Below are 26,878 nucleotides of genomic sequence, written 5' to 3'. Positions count from 1 at the left end.
ATTAGATAAAATGTGCATGGAGAAATTCACAAAAAGTGCTGAAAAATGATTTTGGATGTGTAAAGTGTATATACACTGCACAGAACAGTGGGATAGTAAATGTGTATTGTTTTTCCTGCAGTTGTACTGTTACTGTAATTTTTTTAGTCATTATGGCAATCACAGTAAAAATATAACAGTAGTAGTGGTGGGGTTTTCTACCATACCATATTTTATACCTTGTGAATACACCCTAAAAAAGCATAAAATTTAAATAATTACCTGTCAGCAATTGCACAGACATTGAACATGACTTCTGAGAATCTTCCCAGCCACCCCAGCTGCATACGATGGAAGTCCACAGGTTGACCGTCCACATTTATCAGTTGCATGCAGCCATGAAATGCTGTCTGGTTGGAATAGCAGCCAGAGGCGGCAGCTGGTTTGGGGCACCCTGTGAGAAGACAATGGTGGTGGTTAAATTATATCTAATGTTTTCCATTACATCTTCGAAAAGAGGAAGAGGTCATAGTAAAGATCACGGGATAGTAGTGTGCCATGTGGCTGAGAACATGATTTTCAAGGTCAATATATAAGTCACATGTGGGTGAAAGCCGGACCACTAAACTGCAGCAATTTTCTGTAAAACTGCATGGTTCTCAGCTATATGGATCAATTCCACATCATGTACAGACACACTTAAGGCTCATTCAAATGGTTGATGTTAAAGTTGTCCGTGTTCACCAGTCCAAGTTTTTAAATGGACCGCTGTCACGGCTTGGTGATAGTTTGCCGTGACGCTTTCTCCACACATGTTTTTTGCCAGTGGCAACGTGTTGTATTGCATGCATGTGTGTTTTCCCTTTAAGGCTGTTTTCCTTCCCTCCTGGTGTGCACGGGGTTAAGGTGTGAGCTTGGTGGACCTGGGTGTGGTCTCTTGTCTCTTTATATATCATTGCTGTGAGACTGAGATCAGTTGGATGCCTGCCTTTGTTGGAGTAGGAGCTTGCTCCTATCTCTATGTTATCTGAGGGCCATCCTAGTTGTCATCTGTGTCACCTGCAATGTCTTTCCCTTGTCTTCCCTTTGTCTCTATGCCTATCCTTACTTGTGGTCTGAGAGTTTGGTTTGTTATGTTCAGGGTGATTGTTGCATGTCATTTAATGTTCCATGTCTGGTCTATATTGTGTTGGTAGTCCAGCATGGTTATTTGACATTTCCCCTGTTTGTCTGTCTCCTCCGAAAGAGGGTCTCAGGGTTCCCCGGAGGGGGAATCATATGGCAAGTATGTGCAGTTGCTGGAGTGCTGCTTTCTGTGTGTCAGTATGTACTGCGTCCGGATGGTGTTTGGATTGCAGTGCGTTTGTATGGGTTCTAGTTTATTTTGGTGTGTTCTTCTTTGGTGCCTTCCAGCAGCTGCGGCAGGTAATTTACCAAGTATTCCGTTGCTCTTGGTTAAGTGGCTTCTTGCCACTGGTTACTTACCTGCCGTTCCACTTGGTTTCCTCTCCTTGCTGTTAGGCTTGCAGAGACTCCTGCTCTTCCATGTCTTAGAAAAGCAGGTCTTATCTGGCCCTGACCTTACTTTTCTACGGATCGCTAGGGTCAGTAGGGCCCAGGTTCTGGAGTATGAGCCCCCCTACCATTGAGGCCGGCTCATACAATTAGGAGGTCAGGGATAGGATGAGGGATGTGCTAGGATGTGTCCCGCTCCCTTATCCATGGTTTCTGGCCTGGTGGCATCCTATTTATCCTTGACATTGTACGGTGGGGGGTTTCCCCCACTCTCCACCGTGACAACCGCGCACTGATGGTGTGCAAGTGCTATCTTCTTTCTCTTAGACCATTCACTTGAATTAATGAGTCTTGCTGGAGAATTGGAGCTAGAAGGTGCATCAGGCTGTGATTTTCTCAGCATGGACCAATGGACATGCAGAAAATCTCTCATGTGAATTACTCCATTGATTTCACTGGGTCAGTGACCTGTCATGTGATGTCCATTCTACACTGAGACAAATTGTTCAAAAAAGTGTTTATTAAGTGGCCCTCTCAAACATACCTGGGGAGTGTAGCCAGAAGCAGTTTGGGTCTCCACTGACCACCTCGATGAGGCGGCTGATCCTCAGCTACCTACAGTGGCCAATGATGGCATGAATTTGCGAGTAATCGAATTAACATCAAATTTATGCAGCTATTGGATATCACTTCTGGCTGAGCCTGTCCACTGGAGACTCAGGCTAATGCTGCTCATCCCCCAATTAAAAAATGAATCTCTGGCTGACAGCCATGTCTCAGGATACAATGGCCTCAGGATACAACATTTTGAACATACAATAGTCTTTTCTGACCCAACTACACTCAACATACAATGCCTCAGACTCAGATCCAACCAATCGAGGTCACTTCGCTATTAAAACAGCTGTATTAGTTACTAATTAACAGCTATTCCTGACTGTTATATGTAAGGACTTGTTTTAGCTGTCTTAGTTATCTGCTTATTTTTCTTAAATCTTCATTTTCTCTTATCTTGGATGACATTTTGGGGCTTTGGAACCGAATACTCAACTTACAATGGTTTCAACATATAATGGTTGTCCTGGAACCAATAAATATTGTAACCAGAGAGACTACTGTACTAATTGTGCAGTACAACCTAGTTTTTATTGCCCAATGACCCCTGCTCCCATGCAGGAATTTTTCAATAACCACAAGGCAAATCTGGGATTTCAAATACTGATTGATGTGACTTTTACAAACTGCTTTCAATCAAAACATGTATCTGGATGGTTATTCAGTATTTTAATCCAATTAATTGGATTAATATCTACGTACATACCAGAAAAACATGACACCTTAGACAACGCTCATCAAGCAGGCCGTACAAAACAATTAGTACAGCTATGTTTGTTCACCTTTACAAAAAAATGCCATGTTCACATATGCTCTGTGAACTACGACAGTCTGTTTCGGCAGAGGAACAGACTGCTGGAATTCACTGTATCCGGTATATATGCTGGCTTTTGGCTGGACAAAAAAATACAAAGCATATATGACGAAAAACATTCAGATCCCTGCCAGATCCCATTATAGTGAATTGGGATCCTGTGGTGCACGGTGGTATCTGGCTATATTGGATACAGTGAACTCCGTCAGTCTGTTCCTCCGCCGGAACAGACTACCAGAGTTCACAGCACATATGTCAACCCAGCCTAATGCCATAGGGAGAGACTGGGCATTACCATTCCCCACAGAAGGTGTATGGGGCCCAAATCTGGGTCACAATCCCAATAGAAACTTTAAAGCTGTATCATCACGTATTAGGGTCCATTCACACGTCCGTTGTTTCTTTCCTGATCTGTTCCGTTTTTTGCGGAACAGATCTGGACCAGTTCTGTACCCATTCATTTTCAATGGGTCCTGAAAAAAATCGGACAGCTTAATGTCAGATTTTTTTTCAGGACCCATTGGAAATGAATGGGTACAGAACAGGTCCAGATCTGTTCCGCAAAAAACGGAACAGATCAGGAAAGAAACAACGGACGTGTGAATGGACCCTTATATTATTACTTTGTGGGTAATAATGTATATTAACAATGAGACTAAATCTTGCATAATAACAGTCATTCTGAGAATTAAATTAGACAGTGTTATTCACAACCTTCACGCAACTGCAAGAAATGTTTGGCACAATATGACTCATATGAGGAATAACACAGTCTGACATTTCATAAGTATGCTCAGCTTGCGGTGGACACCAGTCCCTTTTTCCATATGTTAACTATTGCTTGGTTATAAAATTGTCATATTATAGTTGGGACTGCATACAAAGAAAAGAATAGTCCTCATTATGGTGCCATGTTTTGCACTCAGGACAGAAGCGGTAAGTATTTATTTTCTCCTGTACAATCATTTCTACGATCCTCTGGATATTTCTGCACCCCTAATATTTGCTTCCTTTGGAGAGGGAAGTCCTTCACAGTTCTCAACACTAAAGTGTTAAAAGAGTATCTGTCAGCATAATGTGGTACCCTATGTAAGGGGAACATACTACAGATGGATGTACATATTTCTAAAATATTGTGCCTTTTGGTGGCACTAGAAGAATTTACCAGACACACAGGCCCAGATTTGCTAATGTGCCTGTGTCCAAAATCTGTCTCAAAAGTGGCACAGTTTTGTCACAACTTTGCATAACAAGGGTTTCTACACAGTGTTTGACTGCTTGAAAAGGGGTGGGGCTTATCAGAGATCAGAATTGGCCTAAAATGCACCATTTTGCACCAAAATTGCACCACAATTCTCAGGTAAAATTCTGTTGCAAATTAAGCCAACCACTAGTTGATATATACTAGAGCAGGGATCAGCAATCTGCTGTGAAACTACAACTCCCAGCATGCACACTCACTTGGCTATTCTTGTAACTACCATAGAAGTGAAATGAGGATTCTGGGAGTTGTAGTTTCAGAACAGCTGGAGTGCCAAAGGTTGCTGAAAAGTATCTCTTCCAGCAACAGATTAATCATCCAGGTTTCCCCCCACCTCCCTCTGCAGTTACTGACACAGTAGTTTGTCAATCACATCAAGAGTGTCAGGAAGAGGCTGTGGGAAGCACTCCCTTCACGAATACACTGGATTAAAAAAACTCATAAGCGCCTGTTGAGGAACGGTTGAGACGTATGCATATATCCATGCATGCCTGCAAACACGTGCGGGCATGTATGGTATATATGTGCATACATTAACCACAGCATCATGGGACGATGTGCGCAGATGTGCCCAGCATCTGCGCACGTCTGCCCATGGTGATCCCCAGGGGCTCATGGTGGCCCCTGGGAGCCGGGCCCCCTTATAATGTAGGGGCTTGTGCCCCCTTATAATGTAGGGGCTTGTGTCCCCTTATAATGTAGGGGCTTGTGATGTAGGGGCTTGTGCCCCCTCATATAATAATGTGCCCCCTCTAGATATGTCTGTCCCTAATATTAATGTATACATGTGTATGGATGTGCCCCAAGCATCCATACGCATGTATATTATATATATTCCCCCCCCCTCCTACACCTGAAACCAGGTGCATCGGTGTGAATGTGCCCCAAGCATTCGCACCGATGCAATCGGGCTAATTGCATCAGAATGACCGGACAAGGGTCCGGTCATCCTGATGGATACAAAGAGCTCAGATTCAACAGAATCTGAGCCCTTTGTTGTAATTATCCCCAGCGCCGCTGGAGATAATTACGCATGATAGAAGAAGGGGAGAAGCCTCTCCTCCTTCTATTATGCGCATTCCGACAGTGCGATTACTATCGCACTGTCCGGAATGCTACGTGCAGCAGGCGGGAGATCAAAGGCTTCTCCCGCCTGTCTGCCAGAAGCGCGTCCCCGATGTGAGCACGCGGGCCGGCGCAGTGATGTCATATCGCTGCGCCGGCCCTCGTGGCTCGGATGGGCGCGCGCGCGCCCCCTGGTGCGCGGGAGTGCGGGCCGCCGGGGATGAATATCCGGCGGCCCCGGCACTCCGGGGTTAAACGTCTGGGCCCCCACCTGGAAGAGGAGCGCGTCCTGCGCTCCGGGAGTCAGGGTCAGGGCCCCCCACGTGGCGGCCGACCGGACCGGACACCCCCTTCAGATAGGAGAGCGCGATCGGCGCTCAAGGCTGCCCTCCCCAGGAGGAGAGAGGATCGGGACCCCCCTGGACGAATGAGCAGACCCCTGGACGCGAGCATAAGTATCGCCCCCTATTAACCCCTATATATACCGCTATCCCACCAACGATTCTCCCCTTATCTAAACCCCCTAACCCTTACACCCCTGAGCCCAAACCCCTATCCCACCAACGATCCCCTGGGTTACCCCTACCCCTGCATCCCCTGGTTCCCTACCCTGTCCATATACACCCCTGGTAACCCTAGCACACCCCTTGTTAGCCCTATTCACACCCCTTGTTAGCCCTATTACCCCTGGTAATCCTACAACCCTACACCCCTTGTCAACCCTATTATCCCTGTACACCCCTTGTTGCCCTGTTCCCTGATTTACCCTGGTGGCCCTGATTAACCCCTGGTGGTTACCCTGGTTCCCTGCCTTGGTTGTCTCTGTAGAGCATGCCTCTGCTCTGCAAACAATCCTTTTACCCTGTGTTCCTTGGCCTGCAGGCATTAACCCCACAATTGTGTAATTAACCCTCTTGTAACCCCGTAGGGACAGTGAGTAGACAGACGGGTGGGTTATTGTTAATATACTTGTATGTGTGAATTGTATAGATAGTTTATGGGTGGAATTGGGAACGTGTAGTGTAGTTTAGGATTGTATATTTGTAGTGCTGTGTATTGTTAGTGTATTGCGTGCTTAGTGTATTTACTGTATGTTGTGTGCGTCAGGTGTTAATAAATACCGTTATATTTGTACCCTTTGTGTAGCATGTACTTGTTAGCGGTAGCGAGTTAGTAAGGCGCATGCAGCTAGCGTAGTGATTAGTGTAAAGCATAGCGAAAGTATGTTGTTATTATTATATAAAGGTATAAATGGGCGGAGTCATCAATAGATGGCTCCTCCTATTTATGAATATTAATTATCAATATTTGCATAAATATTGGTGATTAATATTCTCCCTTTACAGCGCCCATCAAGGATTGGCGTGCTGTCAACTGTTAAAGTCATCTGTACCTCCAAAATAATAGGTATCTCCTGACCGAAGCTGGAACTGGTAGTTAATTTTGAACTGTGCTCCTTCATCTTCATCAATAATAACCACAGCAGAGTTCTCTCTGGCCACCAAGGAGACAGAGTGCCAGAAGCCATCATTTAGCCGATATCCTGAAAGAAAAATCAAAGACTGTGAAGTATTCACTGAACTAAGCAATCACTCAAACAGTAATCTATTCCTGTGTAGACTCTTCAGAAGTGGCTTCATTTATGGACTATCTGCTCGTTGTACAATAGAAAAACTGAAACAGGAGCGTTATTTCTTTTTTTTTTTTACTGGAAAAAGTAATTCTGAGCTGTGCTTGGTTGCTATGGACAACAAGGTCAGGATTTCTACAGTTTTGATGTGTGGCCTATAAGATCTAGTGAATTAACCAGTTCAAGAGCGGGCAATTTATTTTTTCTGACCAGCACATTCCCTGTTTTTTTAGTACATTCGCCTTCGAAAACTTTTTTTTCTGTTTGGTTATGTAAAAAAAAAATTTACCCTTTTTTTCCCCATATTTTAGTATTTTATTTATTTTTATTTTTTATACCCACGTAAAAAAAAAAAGTATACTGTTTTTAAAAATTTTTGTTCATTTTTGTTTTAGTAGCACAACATGCAAGTAAAGTGTTTTTTTTTATTATGTCCTATTAGCCGCAGTTACAAGAGGAATTCAGCCCCAAGAGAGGTTGTACAATGCTGTACGTCACTGCAGGGCTGATCTGGGGCTGCTAAGACACAGCAGCTTGTGCAGATACCCATCCCCATGCGATCACATGATCACTAGGACCAGGGCATGGCATTGTTCTTTCCCCAAAAAATGTAACATATTTTTGTCTAGTTTTCGGGGGGGTGATTGGGGCGGGGGTTGATAAATTCCACTGCCTGATGCTACATGCTTGTCAATAGGAAATTATAAAGACACTACATTTTTATAGTGGTGTTTAGGATAGTTTCCTCCTTTGTATTTTTTAAATTGAGGCATGCTCTGGGCGTTTTTTTTTTTTCCAGACATTCCCATAGAATTTTCTATAGGAAAAAAAAGTTAAAAAAAAGTGTGTGACTGAAAAAATTCCAAAAATAAACATAGTGTGGCAACACCCTCATATTGATAGTGCTTTTCTCCCCATGGAATGAGTAGCCTATACCACATATCATAAACGGTGGCACTACACCTTTAATAGCTGCGTGCCAAATAAGCACTCAGCTATTCCTCCTACCATCCCCATATACATGCATGTACAGTCGAGTGTACTGTACATGTGTTCTGAATGGGCAGAGGAAATAAGCCACCACAGTACACCTCTAGCAGCGGATTATCTCTCCACATGTTGAAATTCAACATGCCCGATCCTTTGTTCCAAGACATAGGTCAAATGAACGTTGGCCGACATCAAATATACATTCGATGGTCAGCTGGTCCACATAAAATCTGTGGGTTCGGCTGAAGATTGGTCTAATATTTACAGCCTCCTTAAAGGGGTTCTCTGGGAATTTCTAAAATAAAATTACAGGAAATACTTTACTATTATTTCATTATAAATATATTCCCAATTACCTTTCATTAGTTATAATGACTTGTTTTTTCTGTAATCGTCAGGGGAAATAAAATGGCCGCCGTCCTATTAGTACACACAAACCTCTTTCTAATCATACAGCAGGACAACGTACTTCAGAACACTGAGCTAAAGAGCTCCCTCATCTTCCTCTTTGCTCTACTTATCAAGAATTATGATCCTAATAAGAAAAGATCTTCAGCTAAATCTTTGTAGGAATAGAGTTCATGAGGAGACTGCTGAAGTACAGAGAGGACAAACAAGACTGTGGTAATGTGGGGCTGTGTTACTGTGACAGATGGCATACACGTGCTGCTGCTTATTAGCCTCGCTCCCACCCTCCTTGCTGTACTTTGTGCTTTCTACTGTGCTTTCTCCTCATGAACTCCATTCCTACATAGATTCACTGCCTACTGACCATCACCCAATTCTTTCCTCTCCAGGTATGTCTGCACTGAAGCTAACTGCTGCACCCAGCTTTTCCAGAGTCTGATATTGTCCCCACCTCTAATCTTTCCTTCTAATTCCTGGTATGTCTGCACTGAACTTTAATGTCTCTTTCCCTGCTGGATTTGTTTACATTGTCTATTTCACCCTGTATCTGGTCCTCCCTTGATTAGGCCATATGTAGCCCCCTTCCCTCTTGGTCACACCTGATTGAACACTGAGTGGTATAAATCTAAGTTCTTTGGTCTTTCAGACCTTGTTCTTTTCAATGCAACATCTTTCAAGTGCAACTCTTTAAGTGAACATACTGAATTATACCAGAATTGGACCAGAAGGGGACCAAAGGTGATTACAGAGATAGTTACTGCAAACAATGTTTAAATTTTTCATCTTACTCTTCCCACTTTTCCACAACGTCCTGAAATACCCCCACATCCATTCACCCAGCAAGAAACTATTCATCTCTTCCTCCATCTTACCTTCTCATCTGACCTCTTGCACAAACCTGTTTGGCTACATAAAACACTTCCTTTCCCAAACACACACAGATACCTCCTACAATCTCTTATTCTCATCTATTGCCATTTTCTCTGCTTCTCCTTACTGCTGGTGATATCTCTCCAAATCCAGGCCCCCCTTAAATCCCCACTATCGCCTCCATGTCCCACTACAAATCTCCTTCTACAAATTTCTGCAACCCCTTAAACCTAATAACCATTCTTCTGACCCCTGCTCCTTTGGTTCCTCTTGCAGGAGCATTATGAAATGCACGCTCTACTGTAACAAACTGTCCTACATTCATGATCTTTTCATCTCTCAAAAACTTTCCTTTCTGGGTCTCACAGAAACATGGCTGACACCCTCTGACACCTTCTTCCCTGCTGCACTCTCATATAGTGGATTTCAATTCCGTCACACCCCCCGCCCCGGCTGAAAACATGATGGAGCAGTTGGTCTTCTCCTATCAGACACCTGCTCCTACAGCCCAACTCCACTGCCACCCTCCATTACGCACACCTCATTTGAAGTACACTCTGTTCGCATCTACTCTCCCTCCAACCTTCAAGTAGCTGTCATTTACCGCCCCCCAGGCCCATCCACCATCTTCATTGACCACTTTGAAACCTGGCTACTACACTTTCTTTCTGTGGACATCCCCACTATCATCATGGATAAATTCAACATCCCTATTGACACCTGCCACTCGGCCACTTCTAAACTCCTATCACTCTCTTCCTCCTTCGGCCTATCACAGTGGTCTTCAGCTCCCACCCACAGAGATGGTCACACTCATCTTTACCCGCCTCTGCTCTCTATCTAACCTTTCTAATTCGCCTCTCCCCCTATCCAACCACAACCTACTCACCTTCTCTTCATTGGTCTCTTCTGCTGCTCAGCCGGTCCACACACTAGCACACCCCAGCAGGAACCTTAAACATCTCGAATTTCTCTTGCTTTCTGACTCTCTTCTCCCACTCTCTACCATCTGTTCCCTCCAAGACAAAGATACCCTATTTAACACCACAATAAGTACAGCTCTGGACACTGTTGCCCCCCTTACACACAACAAAACCCAAAAAATCTGCAGACAACCCTGGCACACCAACCTGACCAAAAAACTCAGACAAGCTTCCAGGGCTGCTGAGCGGCGATGGAAGAAATCCCATTCTAAGGATCACTTCACCGCATACAAGCAATCCCTCCTCATATTCAAATCCTCACTCGCTGATGCAAAACAGGCCTACTTCTTATCTCTCATATCTTCCCTGGCCCACAGCCCTAAACAACTTTTTAACACTTTTAACTTCCTACTCCGTCCCCCAGCGCCCCCACCCTCTCCTCTCATCTCAGCTGAGGACATTGCCAAATACTTTAAACAAAAGATAGTCAACATCAGAAAAAAAGTTCAGTACACAGTCCCCACAGACCCTCTACACAACTGCTCGGTCCCCTTCTCACAAAACCCGCTTCTCCACCATTACAGAAGAAAAACTCTCCACTCTACTCTCCAGATAACATCTCACCACCTGTGCACTTGACCCAATCCCATCCCACACCTCACCACAGTGTTTATCCCAGCCCTAACTCATCTCTTCAACCTATCACTAACCTCTGGTATCTTCCCCTCTGCTTTTAAACATGCTACTATTACACCCATCCTCAAAAAGCCTTCACTTAACCCATCTTCTTTGAACAGTTATCGCCCCATATCATTCTTCCGTATGCCTCAAAGCTACTTGAACAACATGTCCATTCGGAACTGTCCTCTCACCTCTCCTCCTGCTCCCTCTTTGACCGGCTACAATCTGGCTTCCGACCCCACCATTCGACTGAGACTGCCCTTACCAAAGTCACCAATCACCTACTAACAGCCAAAACCAAAAAACATTACTCTGTCCTCCTTCTCCTTGACCTGTCCTCTGCCTTCGACACTGTCGACCACTCCCTTCTGTTGCAAACGCTCTCATCTCTTGGCATCGCTGACCTGGCCCTCTCCTGGATAACATCATACCTCACAGACCGGACGCTTAGCGTCTCCCACCACCTCCTCGTCTCATTCCCTCTCTGTTGGTGTCCCGCAAGGCTCTGTCCTAGGACCCCTGCTCTTCTCTATCTACACTTTTGGCCTGAGACATCACATAGAGTCCCATGCCTTTCAGTATCACTCTTATGGTTCAATCATTTTTTATTAGGCAGTAAAAAATTAATAGAATAGTCAGCAAGTTCACATTAATCCAAATATAGGTGAAATAATCATAATCCAAAAGAACAAGCATAATGCATGAGAAATACACAGTTATTCGATTTACCAACTGTATGAAACCGGGGGTACAAATACACAAAGACAGAGGGGAGGGGGGACAGACTAGGGGGCGGGGGGTGGGGAGACTCAGTATTACTCTTATGCTGAGGACACACAAATCTACCTCTCTGGTCCAGACATCACCACCTTACTATCCAGAATCCCACAATGTCTATCTTCTATATCATCCTTTTTCTCCTCTCGCTTTCTAAAACTTAACATGGATAAAACAGAATTCATCATCTTTCCCCCATCTTGATCAACCCCCCCCAACAGACTTATCTATCACGATCAATGGCTGCACACTCTCCCCGGTCAACCAAGTCCGCTGCCTTGTAGTGTCCTTGAATTCTGCCCTCTCTTTTCCGACCGCACATCCAAGCCCTTTCCACCACCTGCCGCCTCCAACTCAAAAACATCTACTGCATCCGCGCTTTCCTTAACTTTGATTCTGCAAAAATGCTTGTACATGCCCTCATCATCTCCCACCTAGACTACTGCAACATTCTCCTCTGTGGCCTTCCATCTAGCACTTTTGCACCCCTCCAATCTATCCTCAACTCTGCTGCCCGACTAATCCACCTCTCCCCCTATTACTCCTCTGCCTCTCCCCTCTGCTAATCCCTTCACTGGCTCCCCATTGCCGAGCGAATTCACTTTAAAATACTAACGAATACATACAAGGTCGTCCACAACCTGTCCCCTCCCTACATCTCTGAGCTACTTTCCCGATACATCCCCACATGAACTCTCCGATCCTCACAAGACCTCCTTCTCTCCTCTTATCGCCTCTTCCCACAATCGCCTCCAAGATTTCTCCCGTGCATCCCCCACACTCTGGAACTCGCTACCCCAACATATCAGACTCTCACCTACAGTGGAATCCTTCAAAAGAAACCTGAAAACCCACCTCTTCAGACAAGACTACAACCAGTGACCCTGCTGCCTCTATACTGCCATGACCAACTTCACCCTCACCTACTGTGTCCTTCTCCCATACCATGTAGATTGTAACGACACGCTGCTGAGCCACACCCCCTGGTGACATGACAGCATCCTTAGCAACAGGATGCAATGCTCTGTTTCTCCCTGCAGCGGGTGTGTGCTGGAGGGGATATTGCCATTGAGTTGATTGCTCTTTCTCTCATGATTTGTACTGTGCATTCAGTCTGGTTGTGACCTCGGCTCGTTTCTCTACCACTCTCTGTCTCTTGTTTTTGTTCTGCATTGTCCTCCTGGTTCTAACACATTTACATATGACCCTGCTTTTATGTTGTTTGTCTCTACGTGTATATCTGTCTCTGCACCTAAGGCTACTTTCACACTAGCGTTCGGAGCGGATCCGTCTGATGTTTCATCAGACGGATCCGCTCCTATAATGCAGACGTTTGCATCCGTTCAGAACAGATCCGTCTGCATTATAACTTAGAAAAATTTCTAAGTCAGAAAGTAGCCTGAGCGGATCCGTTCAGACTTTACATTGAAAGTCAATGGGGAACGGATCCGCTTGAAGATTGAGCCATATGGTGTCATCTTCAAGCGGATCCGTCCCCATTGACTTCCATTATAACTCTGGACCGATCCGCTCGCCTCCGCACGGCCAGGCGGACACCCGAACGCTGCAAGCAGCGTTCAGGTGTCCGCTCACTGAGCGGAGCGGAGGCTGAGCGCTGGCAGGCGGATACATTCTCAGTGGATCCGCCTCCACTGAGAATGCATTAGGGCCAGACGGATGCGTTCGGGGCCGCTCGTGAGCCCCTTCAAACGGAGCGCACGAGCGGACACCCGAACGCTAGTGTGAAAGTAGCCTTAGTAGTGTAGGGACTGTCGACCAGTTGCAGTCTTGCTACCTAGGGCTTGCATTGCAAGTAGGTAGGAAAAGCGGGATGGGTTCTAGTTTAGGGCTCAGTGTCTGTGTCTGTCCCTACCTACAGATGCTACATGAGTGTGTGAGGGGGGTCACCGTCTGGGGCCCCCAAGATGAGACATATGATACTCCAATTGAATACATCTGTGACTACATTGAATAAGCTATGAGTGATATAACATGCAGTTTGTGTGACTGGCCACTAGAGGCCCTTAGTCGGGCAGCCCTCTTAGAACTAATGAGAAGTTACAATTAATATAAAAAGAAAAGTAATCTTATAGCTGCACAGGATTTGCTTTCTTATTGAAATGGACTGTTAAAAGTAGCTTCTTATTTATTTTGTGCATTTTGTTATTTTGTTGCCATGTCCTAACATTCTGGGAAAAGCTAGAGGGGCTGGAGAAAGGAAGTGGCAGGAGGACAGAAAGTCGGCAGTTAGAAAGCAACAGATTCAGGGCTCTTTCACACTTGCGTTGTCCGGATCCAGCGTGTACTCCATTTGCCGGAATTACACACCGGATCCGGAAAAACGCAAGTGTACTGAAAGCATTTGAAGACGGATCCGTCTTCAAAATGCGTTTAGTGTTACTATGGCACCCAGGACGCTATTAAAGTCCTGGTTGCCATAGTAGTAGTGGGGAGCGGGGGAGCAGTATACTTACAGTCCGTGCGGCTCCCGGGGCGCTCCAGAATGACGTCAGAGCGCCCCATGCGCATGGATGACGTGTCCATGCGATCACGTCATCCATGAGCGTGGGGCGCCCTGACGTCACTCTGGAGTGCCCGGGGAGCCGCACGGACGGTAAGTATACTGCTCCCCCGCTCCCCACTACACTTTACCATGGCTGCCAGGACTTTAGCGTCTTGGCAGCCATGGTAACCATTCAGAAAAAGCTAAACGTCGGATCCGGCAATGCGCCGAAACGACGTTTAGCTTAAGGCCGGATCCAGATTAATGCCTTTCAATGGGCATTAATTCCGAATCCGGCCTTGCGGCAAGTGTTCCGGATTTTTGGCCGGAGCAAAAAGCGCAGCATGCTGCGGTATTTTCTCCGGCCAAAAAAGTTCCGTTCCGGAACTGAAGGCATCCTGATGTATCCTGAACGGATTTCTCTCCATTCAGAATGCATGGGGATAATCCTGATCAGGATTCTTCCGGCATAGAGCCCCGACGACGAAACTCTATGCCGGAAGAAAAGAACGCAAGTGTGAAAGGGCCCTCGTGTCTGCTAAATTGTTTACCTGAGGTGTCCAGTGATCAGCCAGATTGAAGGCTTTATCCACAGCAAGCAAAGGACGATTGTTGAATATCTGCTGCCTGTTAAGAGGATCTGTAGTCTTCATTTATAATCAGGAGCTGAGGAGACCAGAGGCCTGCCTGCCCTGAGGGCAGTGTTGGATCATCCTTCAAGAAAACCAAGCTACCATTCAAGCCTGCACTGGAGATCTCATTTTCCACTCGGTTAGTGCGCACTTTGAATGGGATTTAAATCCTGAGCTTAGGTCCCTCCCTGCAATCAGGGTGAGGACAAGTTTTGGCGCTGTTGCAGCAGTTAAAGGGAACCTGTCACCTGGATTTTGGGTATAGAGCTGAGGACATGGGTTGCTAGATCACCGCTAGCACATCCGCAATACCCAGTCCCCATAGCTCTGTGTGCTTTTATTGTGTATAAAAACCGATTTGTTACATATGCAAATTAACCTGAGATGAGTCATAGCTTGAAAATATGACTCTTCTCTGGTCACACAAGTAAGATATGACTCTTTTATGTTAATTTGCATATGTATCAAAACGTTTTTTTTACACAATAAAAGCACACAGAGCTATGGGGACTGGGTATTGCGGATGTGCTAGCGGCTATCTAGCAACCCATGTCCTCAGCTCTATACCCAAAATCCAGGTGACAGGTTCCCTTTAAAGCTTTACTGCGACAGCCAGTGGATCCACATTCCGGCTCTGGAGTTACAAATAGCCACGTGGGAGTTCAAGGGAGTCTAGCTAAGGTGGGGTGTTGGGAATTACTGGCATCCGGGAGGGATAGTGTGGGATTTTTCTGTATTTGGCCTCTGTGAGCCACAGTGCCCCTCAGCCGAGATCCCAGGTACACAGACCCCAAATTTGGTGTTGATTCCTAGTGGCTTCCATTCTCTGTGTTTGGTTAGGAGATAATGCCGTATTTAGCGGCATTTAGGCAAAATATAAATTGTTAAAGGTACAGTACCTAAATTTGGGAATTCCCGGCTGGGTTCCCACTGTGGACAATCTTGGGTTGCTAGCAACCCAGAGAGATTGTACCCCCACTTCAGTACACCAGAGCACACCTCACTCCGTGTGTTCCCGCTGGATCACAGTGTACATTATATTGTATATAGTTTTCTCCTCTAGAGTTAGTAACGTTTTTTGGTTCACACAGCTAACTGTCAGTGCATTCATTCTTGTGTGGTTCACTGTATCCCAACGGACTCCCTCGGGTCCACCTCTTACAAGTGCATCCATTATGGAAGCGCTCATTAGTACAGGAGGACCAGGGACTAGTGAATGCATCACTCCCCTGCGGGCTCTACTCACCGCTTCCTGGTCTTCTTTGGCCATACGTTGTGCTGAGACCTGCGCATAGCATGAGGATGTCAACTCACTCAGGTCACAGCACAGAATGGCAGGAAGACCAGCAAAACCGTTGGGTCTCAGGAGTGGCGGCGGAAGCCGGAGCAGGAGAGGTAAGTTGATTTTTTTGTGTGTGCTCTGAGCTCTTATTCACATTGGGGCTCTAATCTGAGGTCTGATTGGGTATTATTTACATTGGGGTTCTGATCTGAGGTCTGAATGGGGTCTTTTTCACATTGGGGGTCTGATCTGAGGTCTGAATGGGGGTCTTTTTCACATTGGGGGTCTGATCTGAGGTCTGATTAAGGGTTTTCTGAACATTGGGGGTCTGCACTGAAGACTTCATGGGGTCTTATTAACATTGGGGGTCTGATCTGAGGTCTGAATAGGGGGGTCTTATTCACATTGGGGCTCTGATCTGAGGTCTGATTGGGGGTCATTTACATTGATGGTCTGATCTGAGGTCTGAAGGGGGTCTTTTTCACATTGGGAGTATGATGCGAGGTCTGAATAGGGGTCTTTTTCACATTGAGGGTCTGATCTAAGGTCTGATTAAGAGTCTTATGAACTGGGGATCTGTACTGAAGTCTGAATGGGGTCTTATTAACATTGTGGGGTCTGATCTGAGGTCTGATTGGGGGTCTTATAAACATTTGAGGGTCTGATTTGAGGTCTGATTGGGGTCTTAATAACATTAGGGTCTGAACTGAATTCTACTGAAAAAAAATGTTTTTCTTATTTTCTAATATTTACGTTTTTTCAGTAATTTTATCTTATGAATTCCCAGAGAACCCCTTCAAAGTCAACATAGTTACAGTGATTATCAGAGATTAAAAAAGGGTCTTTGTGTTGTTTTTTTCATAAACAATGCAATTCCCGTACATTCAAGTTAATGTGGCTATGCTGTAATTCCAGTCACAGCCCATGGACAAGTGTGTCACTGTTCCTGAGGAAAAACAAAATGCATAACCCCCTGCAGTTCAGCTGCAGCATTTGCACTAGCTGTGAGGCTATGTTCGCACAAATTAACTGGATTTCAGAACATCCTGTTACATGATATAGAGCACAAATATTTATTCAGATTACCAGTAGAGTGGAAATGCTGCAGATTGCATTGCACCTAGTTCATTAAAATAGAACACAATCAGAACATGGATTTACAGATTTTTCAAGTTTTGCAATTTGAAAAGAAACCGCAGTGCAGGTATTTATATACAGATAGTTACATTAGGTTAGGGTACACTAAGACTTTTTGTTACACCTTTAATGGATTTTAACTATTGAGCCAGGGGCGGACATGACATTGGATCACCCTGTGCAGTAGTACAGGGGCCCTTTAGGCAAGAGAGGGCCATACCACTATAAATAAAGGGCTCCAATGTTTCATTCGCTCAAAATTATGAATGGACGATGATCCACCAGATGAAGTATAATGAGCCTCTCACACTTAATGAATGAACTGTTAGGCTGGTTTCACACAGGCGTTGTGGGAAAAGGTGCGTTGCGGGAACATGCACGATTTTTCCGCGCAAGTGCAAAATATTGTAATGCATTTTGCACGCGCGTGAGAAAAATCGGCATGTTTGGTACCCAAACCCGAACTTCTTCACAGAAGTTTGGGTTTGGGATCGGGATTGTGTAGATTCTATTATTTTCCCTTATAACATGGTAATAAGGGAAAATAATAGCATTCTGAATACAGAATGCATAGTACAATAGCGCTGGAGGGGTTAAAATAATAATAATAATAATAATTTAACTCACCTTAATCCACTTGCTCGCGCAGCCGGCATCTCTTCTGTCTTCTTCTTTGCTGTGTACAGGAAAAGGACCTGTGGTGACGTCACTCCGGTCATCACATAAGTAAAGGAGAAAAAGAAGTCCAGCTCGATCAAAATGTTACCTTTATTTTTCAGTGCAGATTAAAAGCCAGTTACACTCCAGTCACTGGAGTGTAACTGGCTTTTAATCTGCACTGAAAAATAAAGGTAACATTTTAATCGAGCTGGACTTCTTTTTCTCCTTTACTTAAGTTACGCTGTGGTTCCCAGCATGGTCCGTGCTCGGTGCAACAGGGTTTGAGCACGCCTGCCTTTTTATTTTTGCCTATCCGGTCATCACATGGTCCATCACATGATCTTTTACCATGGTGATGGATTATGTGATGGACCATGTGATGACCAGAGTGACGTCACCACAGGTCCTTTTCCTGTACACAGCAAAGAAGAAGACAGAAGAGAAGCCGGGCTGCGCGAGCAAGTGGATTAAGGTGAGTTAAATTATTTTAAATTTTTTAACCCCTCCAGCGCTATTGTACTATGCATTCTGTATTAAGAATGCTATTATTTTCCCTTATAACATGATAGGGTCTCCATCCCGATCGCCTCCTAGCAACCGTGCATGAAAATCGCACCGCATCCGCACTTGCTTGCGGATGTTTGCAATTTTCACGCAGCCCCATTCACTTCTATGGGGCCTGCGTTGCGTGATAAACGCACAATATAGAGCATGCTGCGATTTTCACGCAACGCACAAGTGATGCGTGAAAATCACCGCTCATGTGCACAGCCCCATAGAAATGAATGGGTCCGGATTCAGTGCGGGTGCAATGCGTTCACCTCACGCATTGCACCCGCACGGAAAACTCGTCCATGTGAAAGGGGCCTTAGGGATTGTTCACACGACCGTGCTGTGTTTTGCGGTCCGCAAATTGCGGATATGCAAAACACGGATGCCACCCATGTGCCTTCCGCAATTTGCGTAACTGAACCGCAAAACGGACAAGAATAGCACATGACAATTTTTGCGGGGCCACGGAACGGAGCAACGTATGCGGACAGCACACAGAGTTCTGTCCGAATCTTTTGCCGCCCCATTGAAGTGAATAGATCCGCACCCGAGACGCAAAAAATGCGGCTCGGATGCAGAACCAAACCACGGTCGTGTTTACAGTTCTGGAATGTATTGGATAACACTGACTGATTATGTCACTGTTATACAATACATACTAGATAACACTGACTGATTATGTCACTGTTATACAATACATACTAGATAACACTGACTGATTATCAGAAAATAATAACAGATTAGGAAAAAAAGGATATATGTTATATATCTATATGCTATATGGTTTTAAGTATCTGAAAACATTTTGGTGACACATTTCCTTTAAGGGGAACAAAGTGTTTGTCAATGATCCTTTGCTGCTCAGGTATACTCTATCTACATAGTTTCCAAATGGGAAATGTTTTACAGAAGTAGCAACCACAAAACATACTGAACAAAAACATGCATAAACCATATAATATATGTACAATGTGCCCTAGAACTACAAGATCTACTACTCACCAGCCGCAAACACCAGCTTCTTCTTGTGGGGCTGGGAAATGGTCACATTAATTTGACCTTCGCTTAGAGCCATTTCCAATGATCCCATGGAACCAGCAAAGCTGGTGAACATCAGAAGACCAATGGTGTCCCATGTCCGAAATTTAAAGCTCACTGTCACTTTCAAATTGGCAGGAACTCCCGGCACCATTAGATAGTTGTTAATGCCAGAAAATGTGACAGGAACATAAGGCATTTCCACACATGAGAAGCGCACCTTGCCCTGTGAGAGGATCCAAAGAATATTTACTTATGTTACTTTTTATATGGCGTTAACATATTCCACAGCGCTGTACAGAGATTGTCATCACTCTGTCCTCATAAGGCCTCAAAATCTAAATTCACCTTTGTTAATTTTTTTAGCATAGGTTAATGTTTTTTGGAGTGAGAGGGGAACCTGACATAAACACAAGGAGAACATACAACTACACAGAGATATAGCCCTTTCAAGATTTGATCGCAGGACCTCAGCACTATAAGGCAACCGTGCTGACCACAGGGCCATCATGCAACCATGTGAGAGCAAGTACTGGATGTCCATTAAAGGGGTTGTCTCATCATGGACAATGGGGGCATATCGCTAGGATATGCCCTCATTGTCTTATAGGTGAGGGTCCCATCGCACCTATATATCGAGAACAAAGCCCTGCGCAATCGCCCTCCATTTTCTATGGGGCTGGCAATAATAGCCGAGCGCTAGTTCGGCCATTTCCGTCGACCTCATAGAAATGAATGGGTGCGGGGGCCTGGCATGCGCGGTACGCTCCCATTCACTTCTATGGGGAGCCGGCTTGGTAGTGGCCAGACCAGAGTCCTCCAGCCACCACCTTGCTCCGTTCTCGATATAGGTGCGGGTCCCAGCGTTACATAATGTTATGTAATTGTCCATGTGATGTGCCTGGTTCACCAGCTGGTGGCAGCAACTATGGCAGAGCTACACTTAGAGAGAATGGAACTCACCATTCCATTCTCCCCTCCTTTCTTGGACCCAGAAGTGGGCCAGTCCTGTTTGCTACCAGAAGAAGGTAGGGAGTTCCATTTAAGTCTGTTAGTGCAGCAGAGCCAAAGAGAAACCGATGTAGCAGAGATGAGATTGTTTGCCTGCCAGAGTTAATGCTAAAGCCTGCTGGAACCAAGATAAAATCTGTAAACGTTTGGAGAAACGTTTATGCAAAGTAAAGTTGCCATTGAACTTCATCACAAGGTCTGGACTCAAATATTTCTTAAAATCCCTTAATAGTTCACCCTATTTGTCTGCTTCAGAGCCAATGCCTGGGGTCCCAGCGTATCCAGGTAGGAGCACTGTGACACGTGCACAAAACATTAAGGGACATTATAGGCCACCCTATATCACTCGGCCATTCCTACACCTGGGTACCAACACCATTTCTTAAAGGGACGCCGTCCCGTTGTTGCTTCATTGCTACTGGCGTCACAAAACACTTATCTCATCTTAAAGGGACCCCTTGCTGACCACTGTTGTTGCAGCCCTGCAAGGCATTTGGGGTCATTCACTAATGCAAAACTGGCCTTAAAAAAGTCATAAAACCTTTTAACACCTGTTGTCCTTTCCACTTGAGAGTGGAGGGGGTGTATCAGGGGCATACACCAGTTTTAGGCATAATGTCTTATTCAGACAGCCAGTGGGGCACATTTATGAAGCTTGCCTTTTTTTGGGAGTAAAAAAACAGGCGTATTGGCAACGTTTGCGTCTCATTTAATATCCCTTAATTAATCAGGTTTTTTGTTTTTGTTTAAGTCTGACATCTAGTGGTTGTTTTCTTGTAAGACAGATTCAAATTCACTAAGACTGGTCTAAATAGTATGCGCATGAAAATGTGACGCAAGTGAGCTGAAATTAGGGGCACGTCTCCATGAAAGTAGGCAAAATGCGGTGCAACTCACCACTGAAAAGTATGCTTGCCCTGGAGAAATGTATTTCTTTATTTATTTTATGCACTTATACAGTGCTGCTATGTTATTAGACTGTTTCTACGACTAAATCAGGCACACCTACATAAATACCATAGGTAGGAAAATAGACACAAAAGTTAGAATTTATGGTTGTATTTATGTACTTGTGCCTGAATCTAATTTCTACTCCACTCCAGGGCTGGTGTACTTTTCTTTGTCTGTTTTGAGTGGTGAATTGCGAATTTTTGTGCAGGAGATGTGGGACTTTTCTCTGCACAGATGCAACCTAAATTAGACCAGTCTAACTGAATATGAACCTATCGAACTGAAAAACAACCACCAGAGGTCAGACTAACGCCCATTGCAGATGAGCGTGTCCGGATTAGGTCTGGATGCATTGTGTCTGCGATCAGGGAAAATCGTGCGAGTTGGTACGCAATTGCAATCAGTTTTGACTGCGATTGCGTTCCGATGTTCAGTTTTTAATGCGCGGGTGCAATGCGTTTTCCACGCGCGTGATAAAAAACTGACTGTGGTACCCAGACCCGAACCCGGACTTCTTCACTGAAGTTCAGGTTTGGGTTAGGTGTTCTGTATACTTTATTATTTCTTATAACATGGTTATAAGGGAAAATAATAACATTCATAATACAGAATTCTTAGTAGAATGTACAGTAAATTGAGGTGTTAAAAAATTAAATTAAATTAACTTACCTGTTCCAATTGATCGCGCAGCCGGCATCCTGTTCTTGCTTCTTCTTTCAGAACCTGCAAAAGGACCTTTGGTGACATAATCGCACTCACCACGTGGTGAGCGCGGTGACGTCAGCGCGGGTCCTGCTGAATGAAGATAGAAATCTTCTATCTTCATTCAGCAGGACCTGCCCTGACGTCACCGCGCTCACCACGTGGTGAGCGAGATGACGTCACTGAAGGTCCTTTTCCAGCCAGGTCCTGCAAGAAGAAGAAGAAAGAAGACGAGCCCGGCTGCGCGATCAAGTGGATGAGGTGAGTTACATTTTTTTTATTTTTAACCCCACAATGGATCTTTTACTTAGCATTCTGAATTAAAGAATGCTATTATTTTCCATTATAACCATGTTATAATGGAAAATAATAAATTAAATAGGGTGCATTGAAGTGAATGGGTCCGGATTCAGTGCGGGTGCAATGCATTCACCTCACGCATTGCACCCGCACGGAATTCTCACCCGTGTGAAAGGGGCCTAAGGCCTCATGCACGCGGCCGTTGCCCGGCCATGGCCGTATTGCGGCCCGCAAACACTTGAATGGGTTTTTAATCCAGAGCTGCTGTGTGAAACGGAGGCACGGAACCCCACGGAAGCACTACGGAGTGCTTCCATGGTGTTTCTGTCCATGCCTCCGCACCGCTAAAAAATAGAACATGTTCTAGTTTTAGCGGTGCAGACAGATCACGGACCAATTCATGATGAATGGGTCTCGAGCCGTCCCTGCCGCCGCACGGATGTTGCGGTCCCCAATGTACGGAACGGCTGCACAATGGCCGTGTGCATGAGGCCTAATAACAATACGCCTGGTCTAATTCATCAACAACTATGTGACTTTTAAATACTCTGAAAAAGAAAGACATATGAATGAAATACCCCAGTATAATTTTATGGGCAAAAACAGGTGAGCTTGATAAATGTGCCCACTTACATCTTTGTAGGCTCCAATCTTGGTTTTGGCTCATAATCACTTATGGAAATCACTGACCAAAACAATGACGTGTGAATAAGGCCTCTTGCTCACGACCGTATGCCCTCCGGGCCATGTGTCTCGGAGCGGCATTGATCGTGCGCACGGGAGTACACAGCATCATAGATTATAATGATGCTGTGCATGTCGGGCCGCCCACAGGGCTATTGTCCCGCACTCATATGATCTTATGAGTGCGGGGAAAATAGCCCCGCGGGCGGCCCGACTTGCACAGCATTATTATAATCTATGATGCTGTGTACTCCCGTGCTCAAGATCAATGCCGCTCCGGGACATATGGCCCGTTTACGGACCGTATGTCTTGAAGGGCATATGGTCGTATGCAAGAGGCCTAAGGCTCATTCAGAGGGCTGTATGTTTTGTTCCGCACTCGTTCCACATTTTTGCGGAATGGGTGCAGACCCATTCATTTCACTGGGGCCGCAAAAGATGCGGACAGCACACCGTGTGCTGTCCGTATCTATTGTTCAGTTCTGCAGCCCTCCAAAAACTGTAGAGCATGTCCTATTCTTGTCGGCAATTGCGGACAAGAATAGGCATTTTCTATGAGCGTGACGGCCATGTGTGGTCCGCAAATTGCGGAACACACACAGGCCGGTATCCGTGTTTTGCGGATCCGCAATTTGCGGACCGCAAAACAAATACGGCCGTCTGAATGAGCCCTAAGCCTTAAAAATGCCAAAAACCTACTCCACTCAGGGGTTGGAGTAGATTTTCAGTCTGTGCACCCAGGCTGCTCTAGATGTACCTAATTTATAACGAGGCGCAATCCTACTCATAAAGTCTATGCCTCCTCGGGCAGCACAGGGGGGGGTCAAAAAAGACCCCCATTATGCCTGGTTTAACAATGAATTTCTTGGTGACAAATCCCCTTTACATACAAGAAATTACCCTTTACTATTATATTTTAAAATGAAGAAAAACATGAACACATCATGCACATTCATTCTGCGAATATTCATGGTATACAAAGGACAAGTGACATAAATTGAGAAAATTATTGATTCAGCCTAGCATGAAATTCATTAGCACTGTTGGTTCTGAGTGAATAAACAGCTGCAGGCGTCTGTGAACTAATTATCAAGGCTCACATTCCTCTCACACAGAGCAACATACTTTTATCCAAAATTAACGTCACTAATGTCTGATGGGATTTTAATGTGATGCTGAATGGTTATTATAAATATACCGACACTGAAACGTACTTAAAGCTAAATTGCAATAGCAAAGCCACTTTTCTCTAACCTATAAGGAGGGTCATACTGTGAAATAGGGTCCAATGGCAGTGGTCCAGCCGATTTCCAGCGAAAATGTCGGGTTTCGGCCGGAAGAAAACCGCTGCATGCAGTGGTTTATTTTCGGCCAAAACCTGCCTTTTATGTCAGAAATCGGCCAGATCACCACCTGACCCCATTGCAGTCAAGTAGAGCATCTGGCAGGCTGCTCTGTGCCGGCATAACCTGCCGGAGCCACAGACGGTGATATGAAGGCTTAATACTTTTGTACTGCTATTTTCCTACCATCACAATTTTCATTTCTCACCCCTTGAATCTGGACCCTATTTCACAGATTATGTGAACAAATAGTCAAATAGGGAAATCAATTAAAAAAATGCATTCGGTCACTTTAGCTGACTATTTCTCTTTACAGGTCCACGTAATAACCGTCTTTGGACTCACCACAAAGCGAATAGATGACTTATTCCTCCTTGCCAGGTCAGCGATGTGCACATTATTAAAGACGATGTTCTCCAGGCAGCCACGAAAGTTCTGCTTGTAAGAAATGCTTTTTCCTTCATGTAAAATGCCAGCGAAAAATATCTGCAAATAGAAAAATAGAGTCCTAACAATACTGTCAAGAGTCAATGTTTGCTAGACTCTACTGGCCATACATATGGCATACAATTTATCAAAGCTAGCCAATTAATAATTGCTACAATTAACATATTTTTATTCCCATGTTAGTTAAGGCTCCATAGGAAAACTTAGTATGGGCCTCCCTTCCCAACCCAGTTTTTGAGTACACCCCAGATTTCTATGAATTTACATCTTTTTTTAAAGATTTAGGATAAAATTTGAATAAAAAAAAGCCACCCTTAGCCTTACCCACTTTGTCCTACTTATATGTCAGTAAAGTGGAATCAGTGCTTCATAACTGTGGTGCTCATTCTGAACATCATATTTCTCAATGTATTTACATCATTCAACTGGCATGAATACATTTTTAAGGCTAGTTTCACAGTAGCTGCAGGGGCGGAGTTCTGGCGGCAGCACGGCAGCGCACGGCGAGAGGCAGCCGGACTAAAAGTACTGCTGTGCGGCCGCCGGAACTCTGCCCCTGCCCCCATTATAGTCAATGGGGACGGAGCGACAGTCCGGGGGCACACATGATCTAGCGGCGGGACGGATCCGACAGGCTGTTGAATGGGGTCTGCGATCCACATCCGACGGTTCACACCGCAAGAAAGTTGTGCATGCACTTCTTTTTTGCGGTGCGGTGGCATGGCCAGAAAAACCATGGAAGCACTCAGTAGTGCTTCCGATCCGTGCTTCCGCCCCACTCTCCGGGTTTGCGGACCCATTCAAGTGAATGGGTCCGCATCCGTGATGCGGGGTGCACACTGCAAGTGCCCAATGTATTGCGGACCCACAACGGTCGTGTGCATGAGCCCTTAAGGCTGCCTGATTCTGCAGATGATTGCCAGGAAGGAAGTGTTCCTTCCTGGCAATCGTCTGCTCACTAGCAGAGGAAACCCTGCCATTACATGCAACATCTCCTCCACATCATGGGGATGAGCGATCGCTATGCCATCGCTTGTCCCCATGTTGTCTAATTGTTTGCAGGCAGCATGTCATGATTACACAACATGATCTGCTGCCGGCAAACGATGAATTTTAAGCCTGCTTAAAAATCACAATTGCCCGATGAACGAGTGTTTGTTAGTTCATTGGGTAATCAGCGGAAGTATTAGACTACTGGATCATCATTAGCGAGCATTCCTGCTAACGTTTGTTAACGATCAACTGGACGAGAATCGGACAGCTTAATACAACCTTTTGTGATGGTTTAGCTTCTAAAGATAGATTTATACTTCCCCTCACTTTTGGATTAAATCTTAGTAAAGCCTGCTTAATCCCTTACTGGTGGACAATTTTCTGCCTAGCTGTAGAGAAAATAGTTCCGACCCAGGAAATACATGAACACTTACAGATAAAGAGGGTGATAGCATTGGATAAGTCATGGTACAGCCTCACAGGGCGGATGTCTTTCAGAACTTGTTGCGGATTTCAATCTATGCATTGCAAAGGCTGAAATCCTAAATGGATATCCACAGCGTAAATTGAAATGGCGCAGGTGAATTTATGCTGTAGATTTTTTTTGCATCTTAAGGATGAGATTTCTTAAAATGTATTCTGCTGGTACTGTAAAACACTGTAGATTAGCTGTACATAGTCCATATCAACATATCCTAGGCATCAGTTATAAGCTATCCTAAATGTTCTGCAGTTCTTGGACATGTGAGTTTGTAACAAAACCATTGCTCCATAAAGGGCTGTGATAACACCTGTCCTCATCCATCCTTTACGATAAAATGTAACAGAAAATAAATTCTCCACCTTTGTTGCACCAAAATGCAAAAAGAAAAGTGATGCTAAAAATGCTGAGTACTACCTACCTCTTTATCCAGATCCAGCTGGTCAAAATGACCCTTGCATCGTATTCTCTGTGTTTCCCCATCCAATGTAATGTTGAGATCACGCAAATTTCGTTGGATATATACCGAGTGCCAGTGCTGGTCATCTAACAGGCTCCCAAGTGTGACAACTGTGTGACTATCTATAGATTGGAGAGGGCTGTTTCCTGTTATAGAAAGTAGAAACGGAACCAT

General features: G+C 44.9%; 1 protein-coding gene across 1 annotated transcript in view; it reads right to left on the bottom strand.

Annotated features, from left to right (window-relative positions):
• CNTNAP1 (contactin associated protein 1) overlaps positions 1 to 26,878 on the bottom strand; it is a 126,250-nt gene that overhangs the window by 58,174 nt on the left and 41,198 nt on the right. The window contains exons 6-10 of the mRNA XM_040437639.1: positions 26,666 to 26,850; positions 24,669 to 24,809; positions 19,297 to 19,558; positions 6,643 to 6,792; positions 262 to 433 (exon numbers count right to left, since the gene is read on the bottom strand). Coding sequence (XP_040293573.1) covers positions 262 to 433; positions 6,643 to 6,792; positions 19,297 to 19,558; positions 24,669 to 24,809; positions 26,666 to 26,850 — 910 coding nt within the window. The remainder of the gene's footprint in view (positions 1 to 261; positions 434 to 6,642; positions 6,793 to 19,296; positions 19,559 to 24,668; positions 24,810 to 26,665; positions 26,851 to 26,878) is intronic.

Source organism: Bufo bufo, chromosome 6 (genome assembly GCF_905171765.1).
Source record: "Bufo bufo chromosome 6, aBufBuf1.1, whole genome shotgun sequence".
Classification (NCBI taxonomy): domain Eukaryota; kingdom Metazoa; phylum Chordata; class Amphibia; order Anura; family Bufonidae; genus Bufo; species Bufo bufo.
Note: the sequence above shows the minus strand (reverse complement) of the source record. Positions and strands in the feature narration are given on the sequence as shown.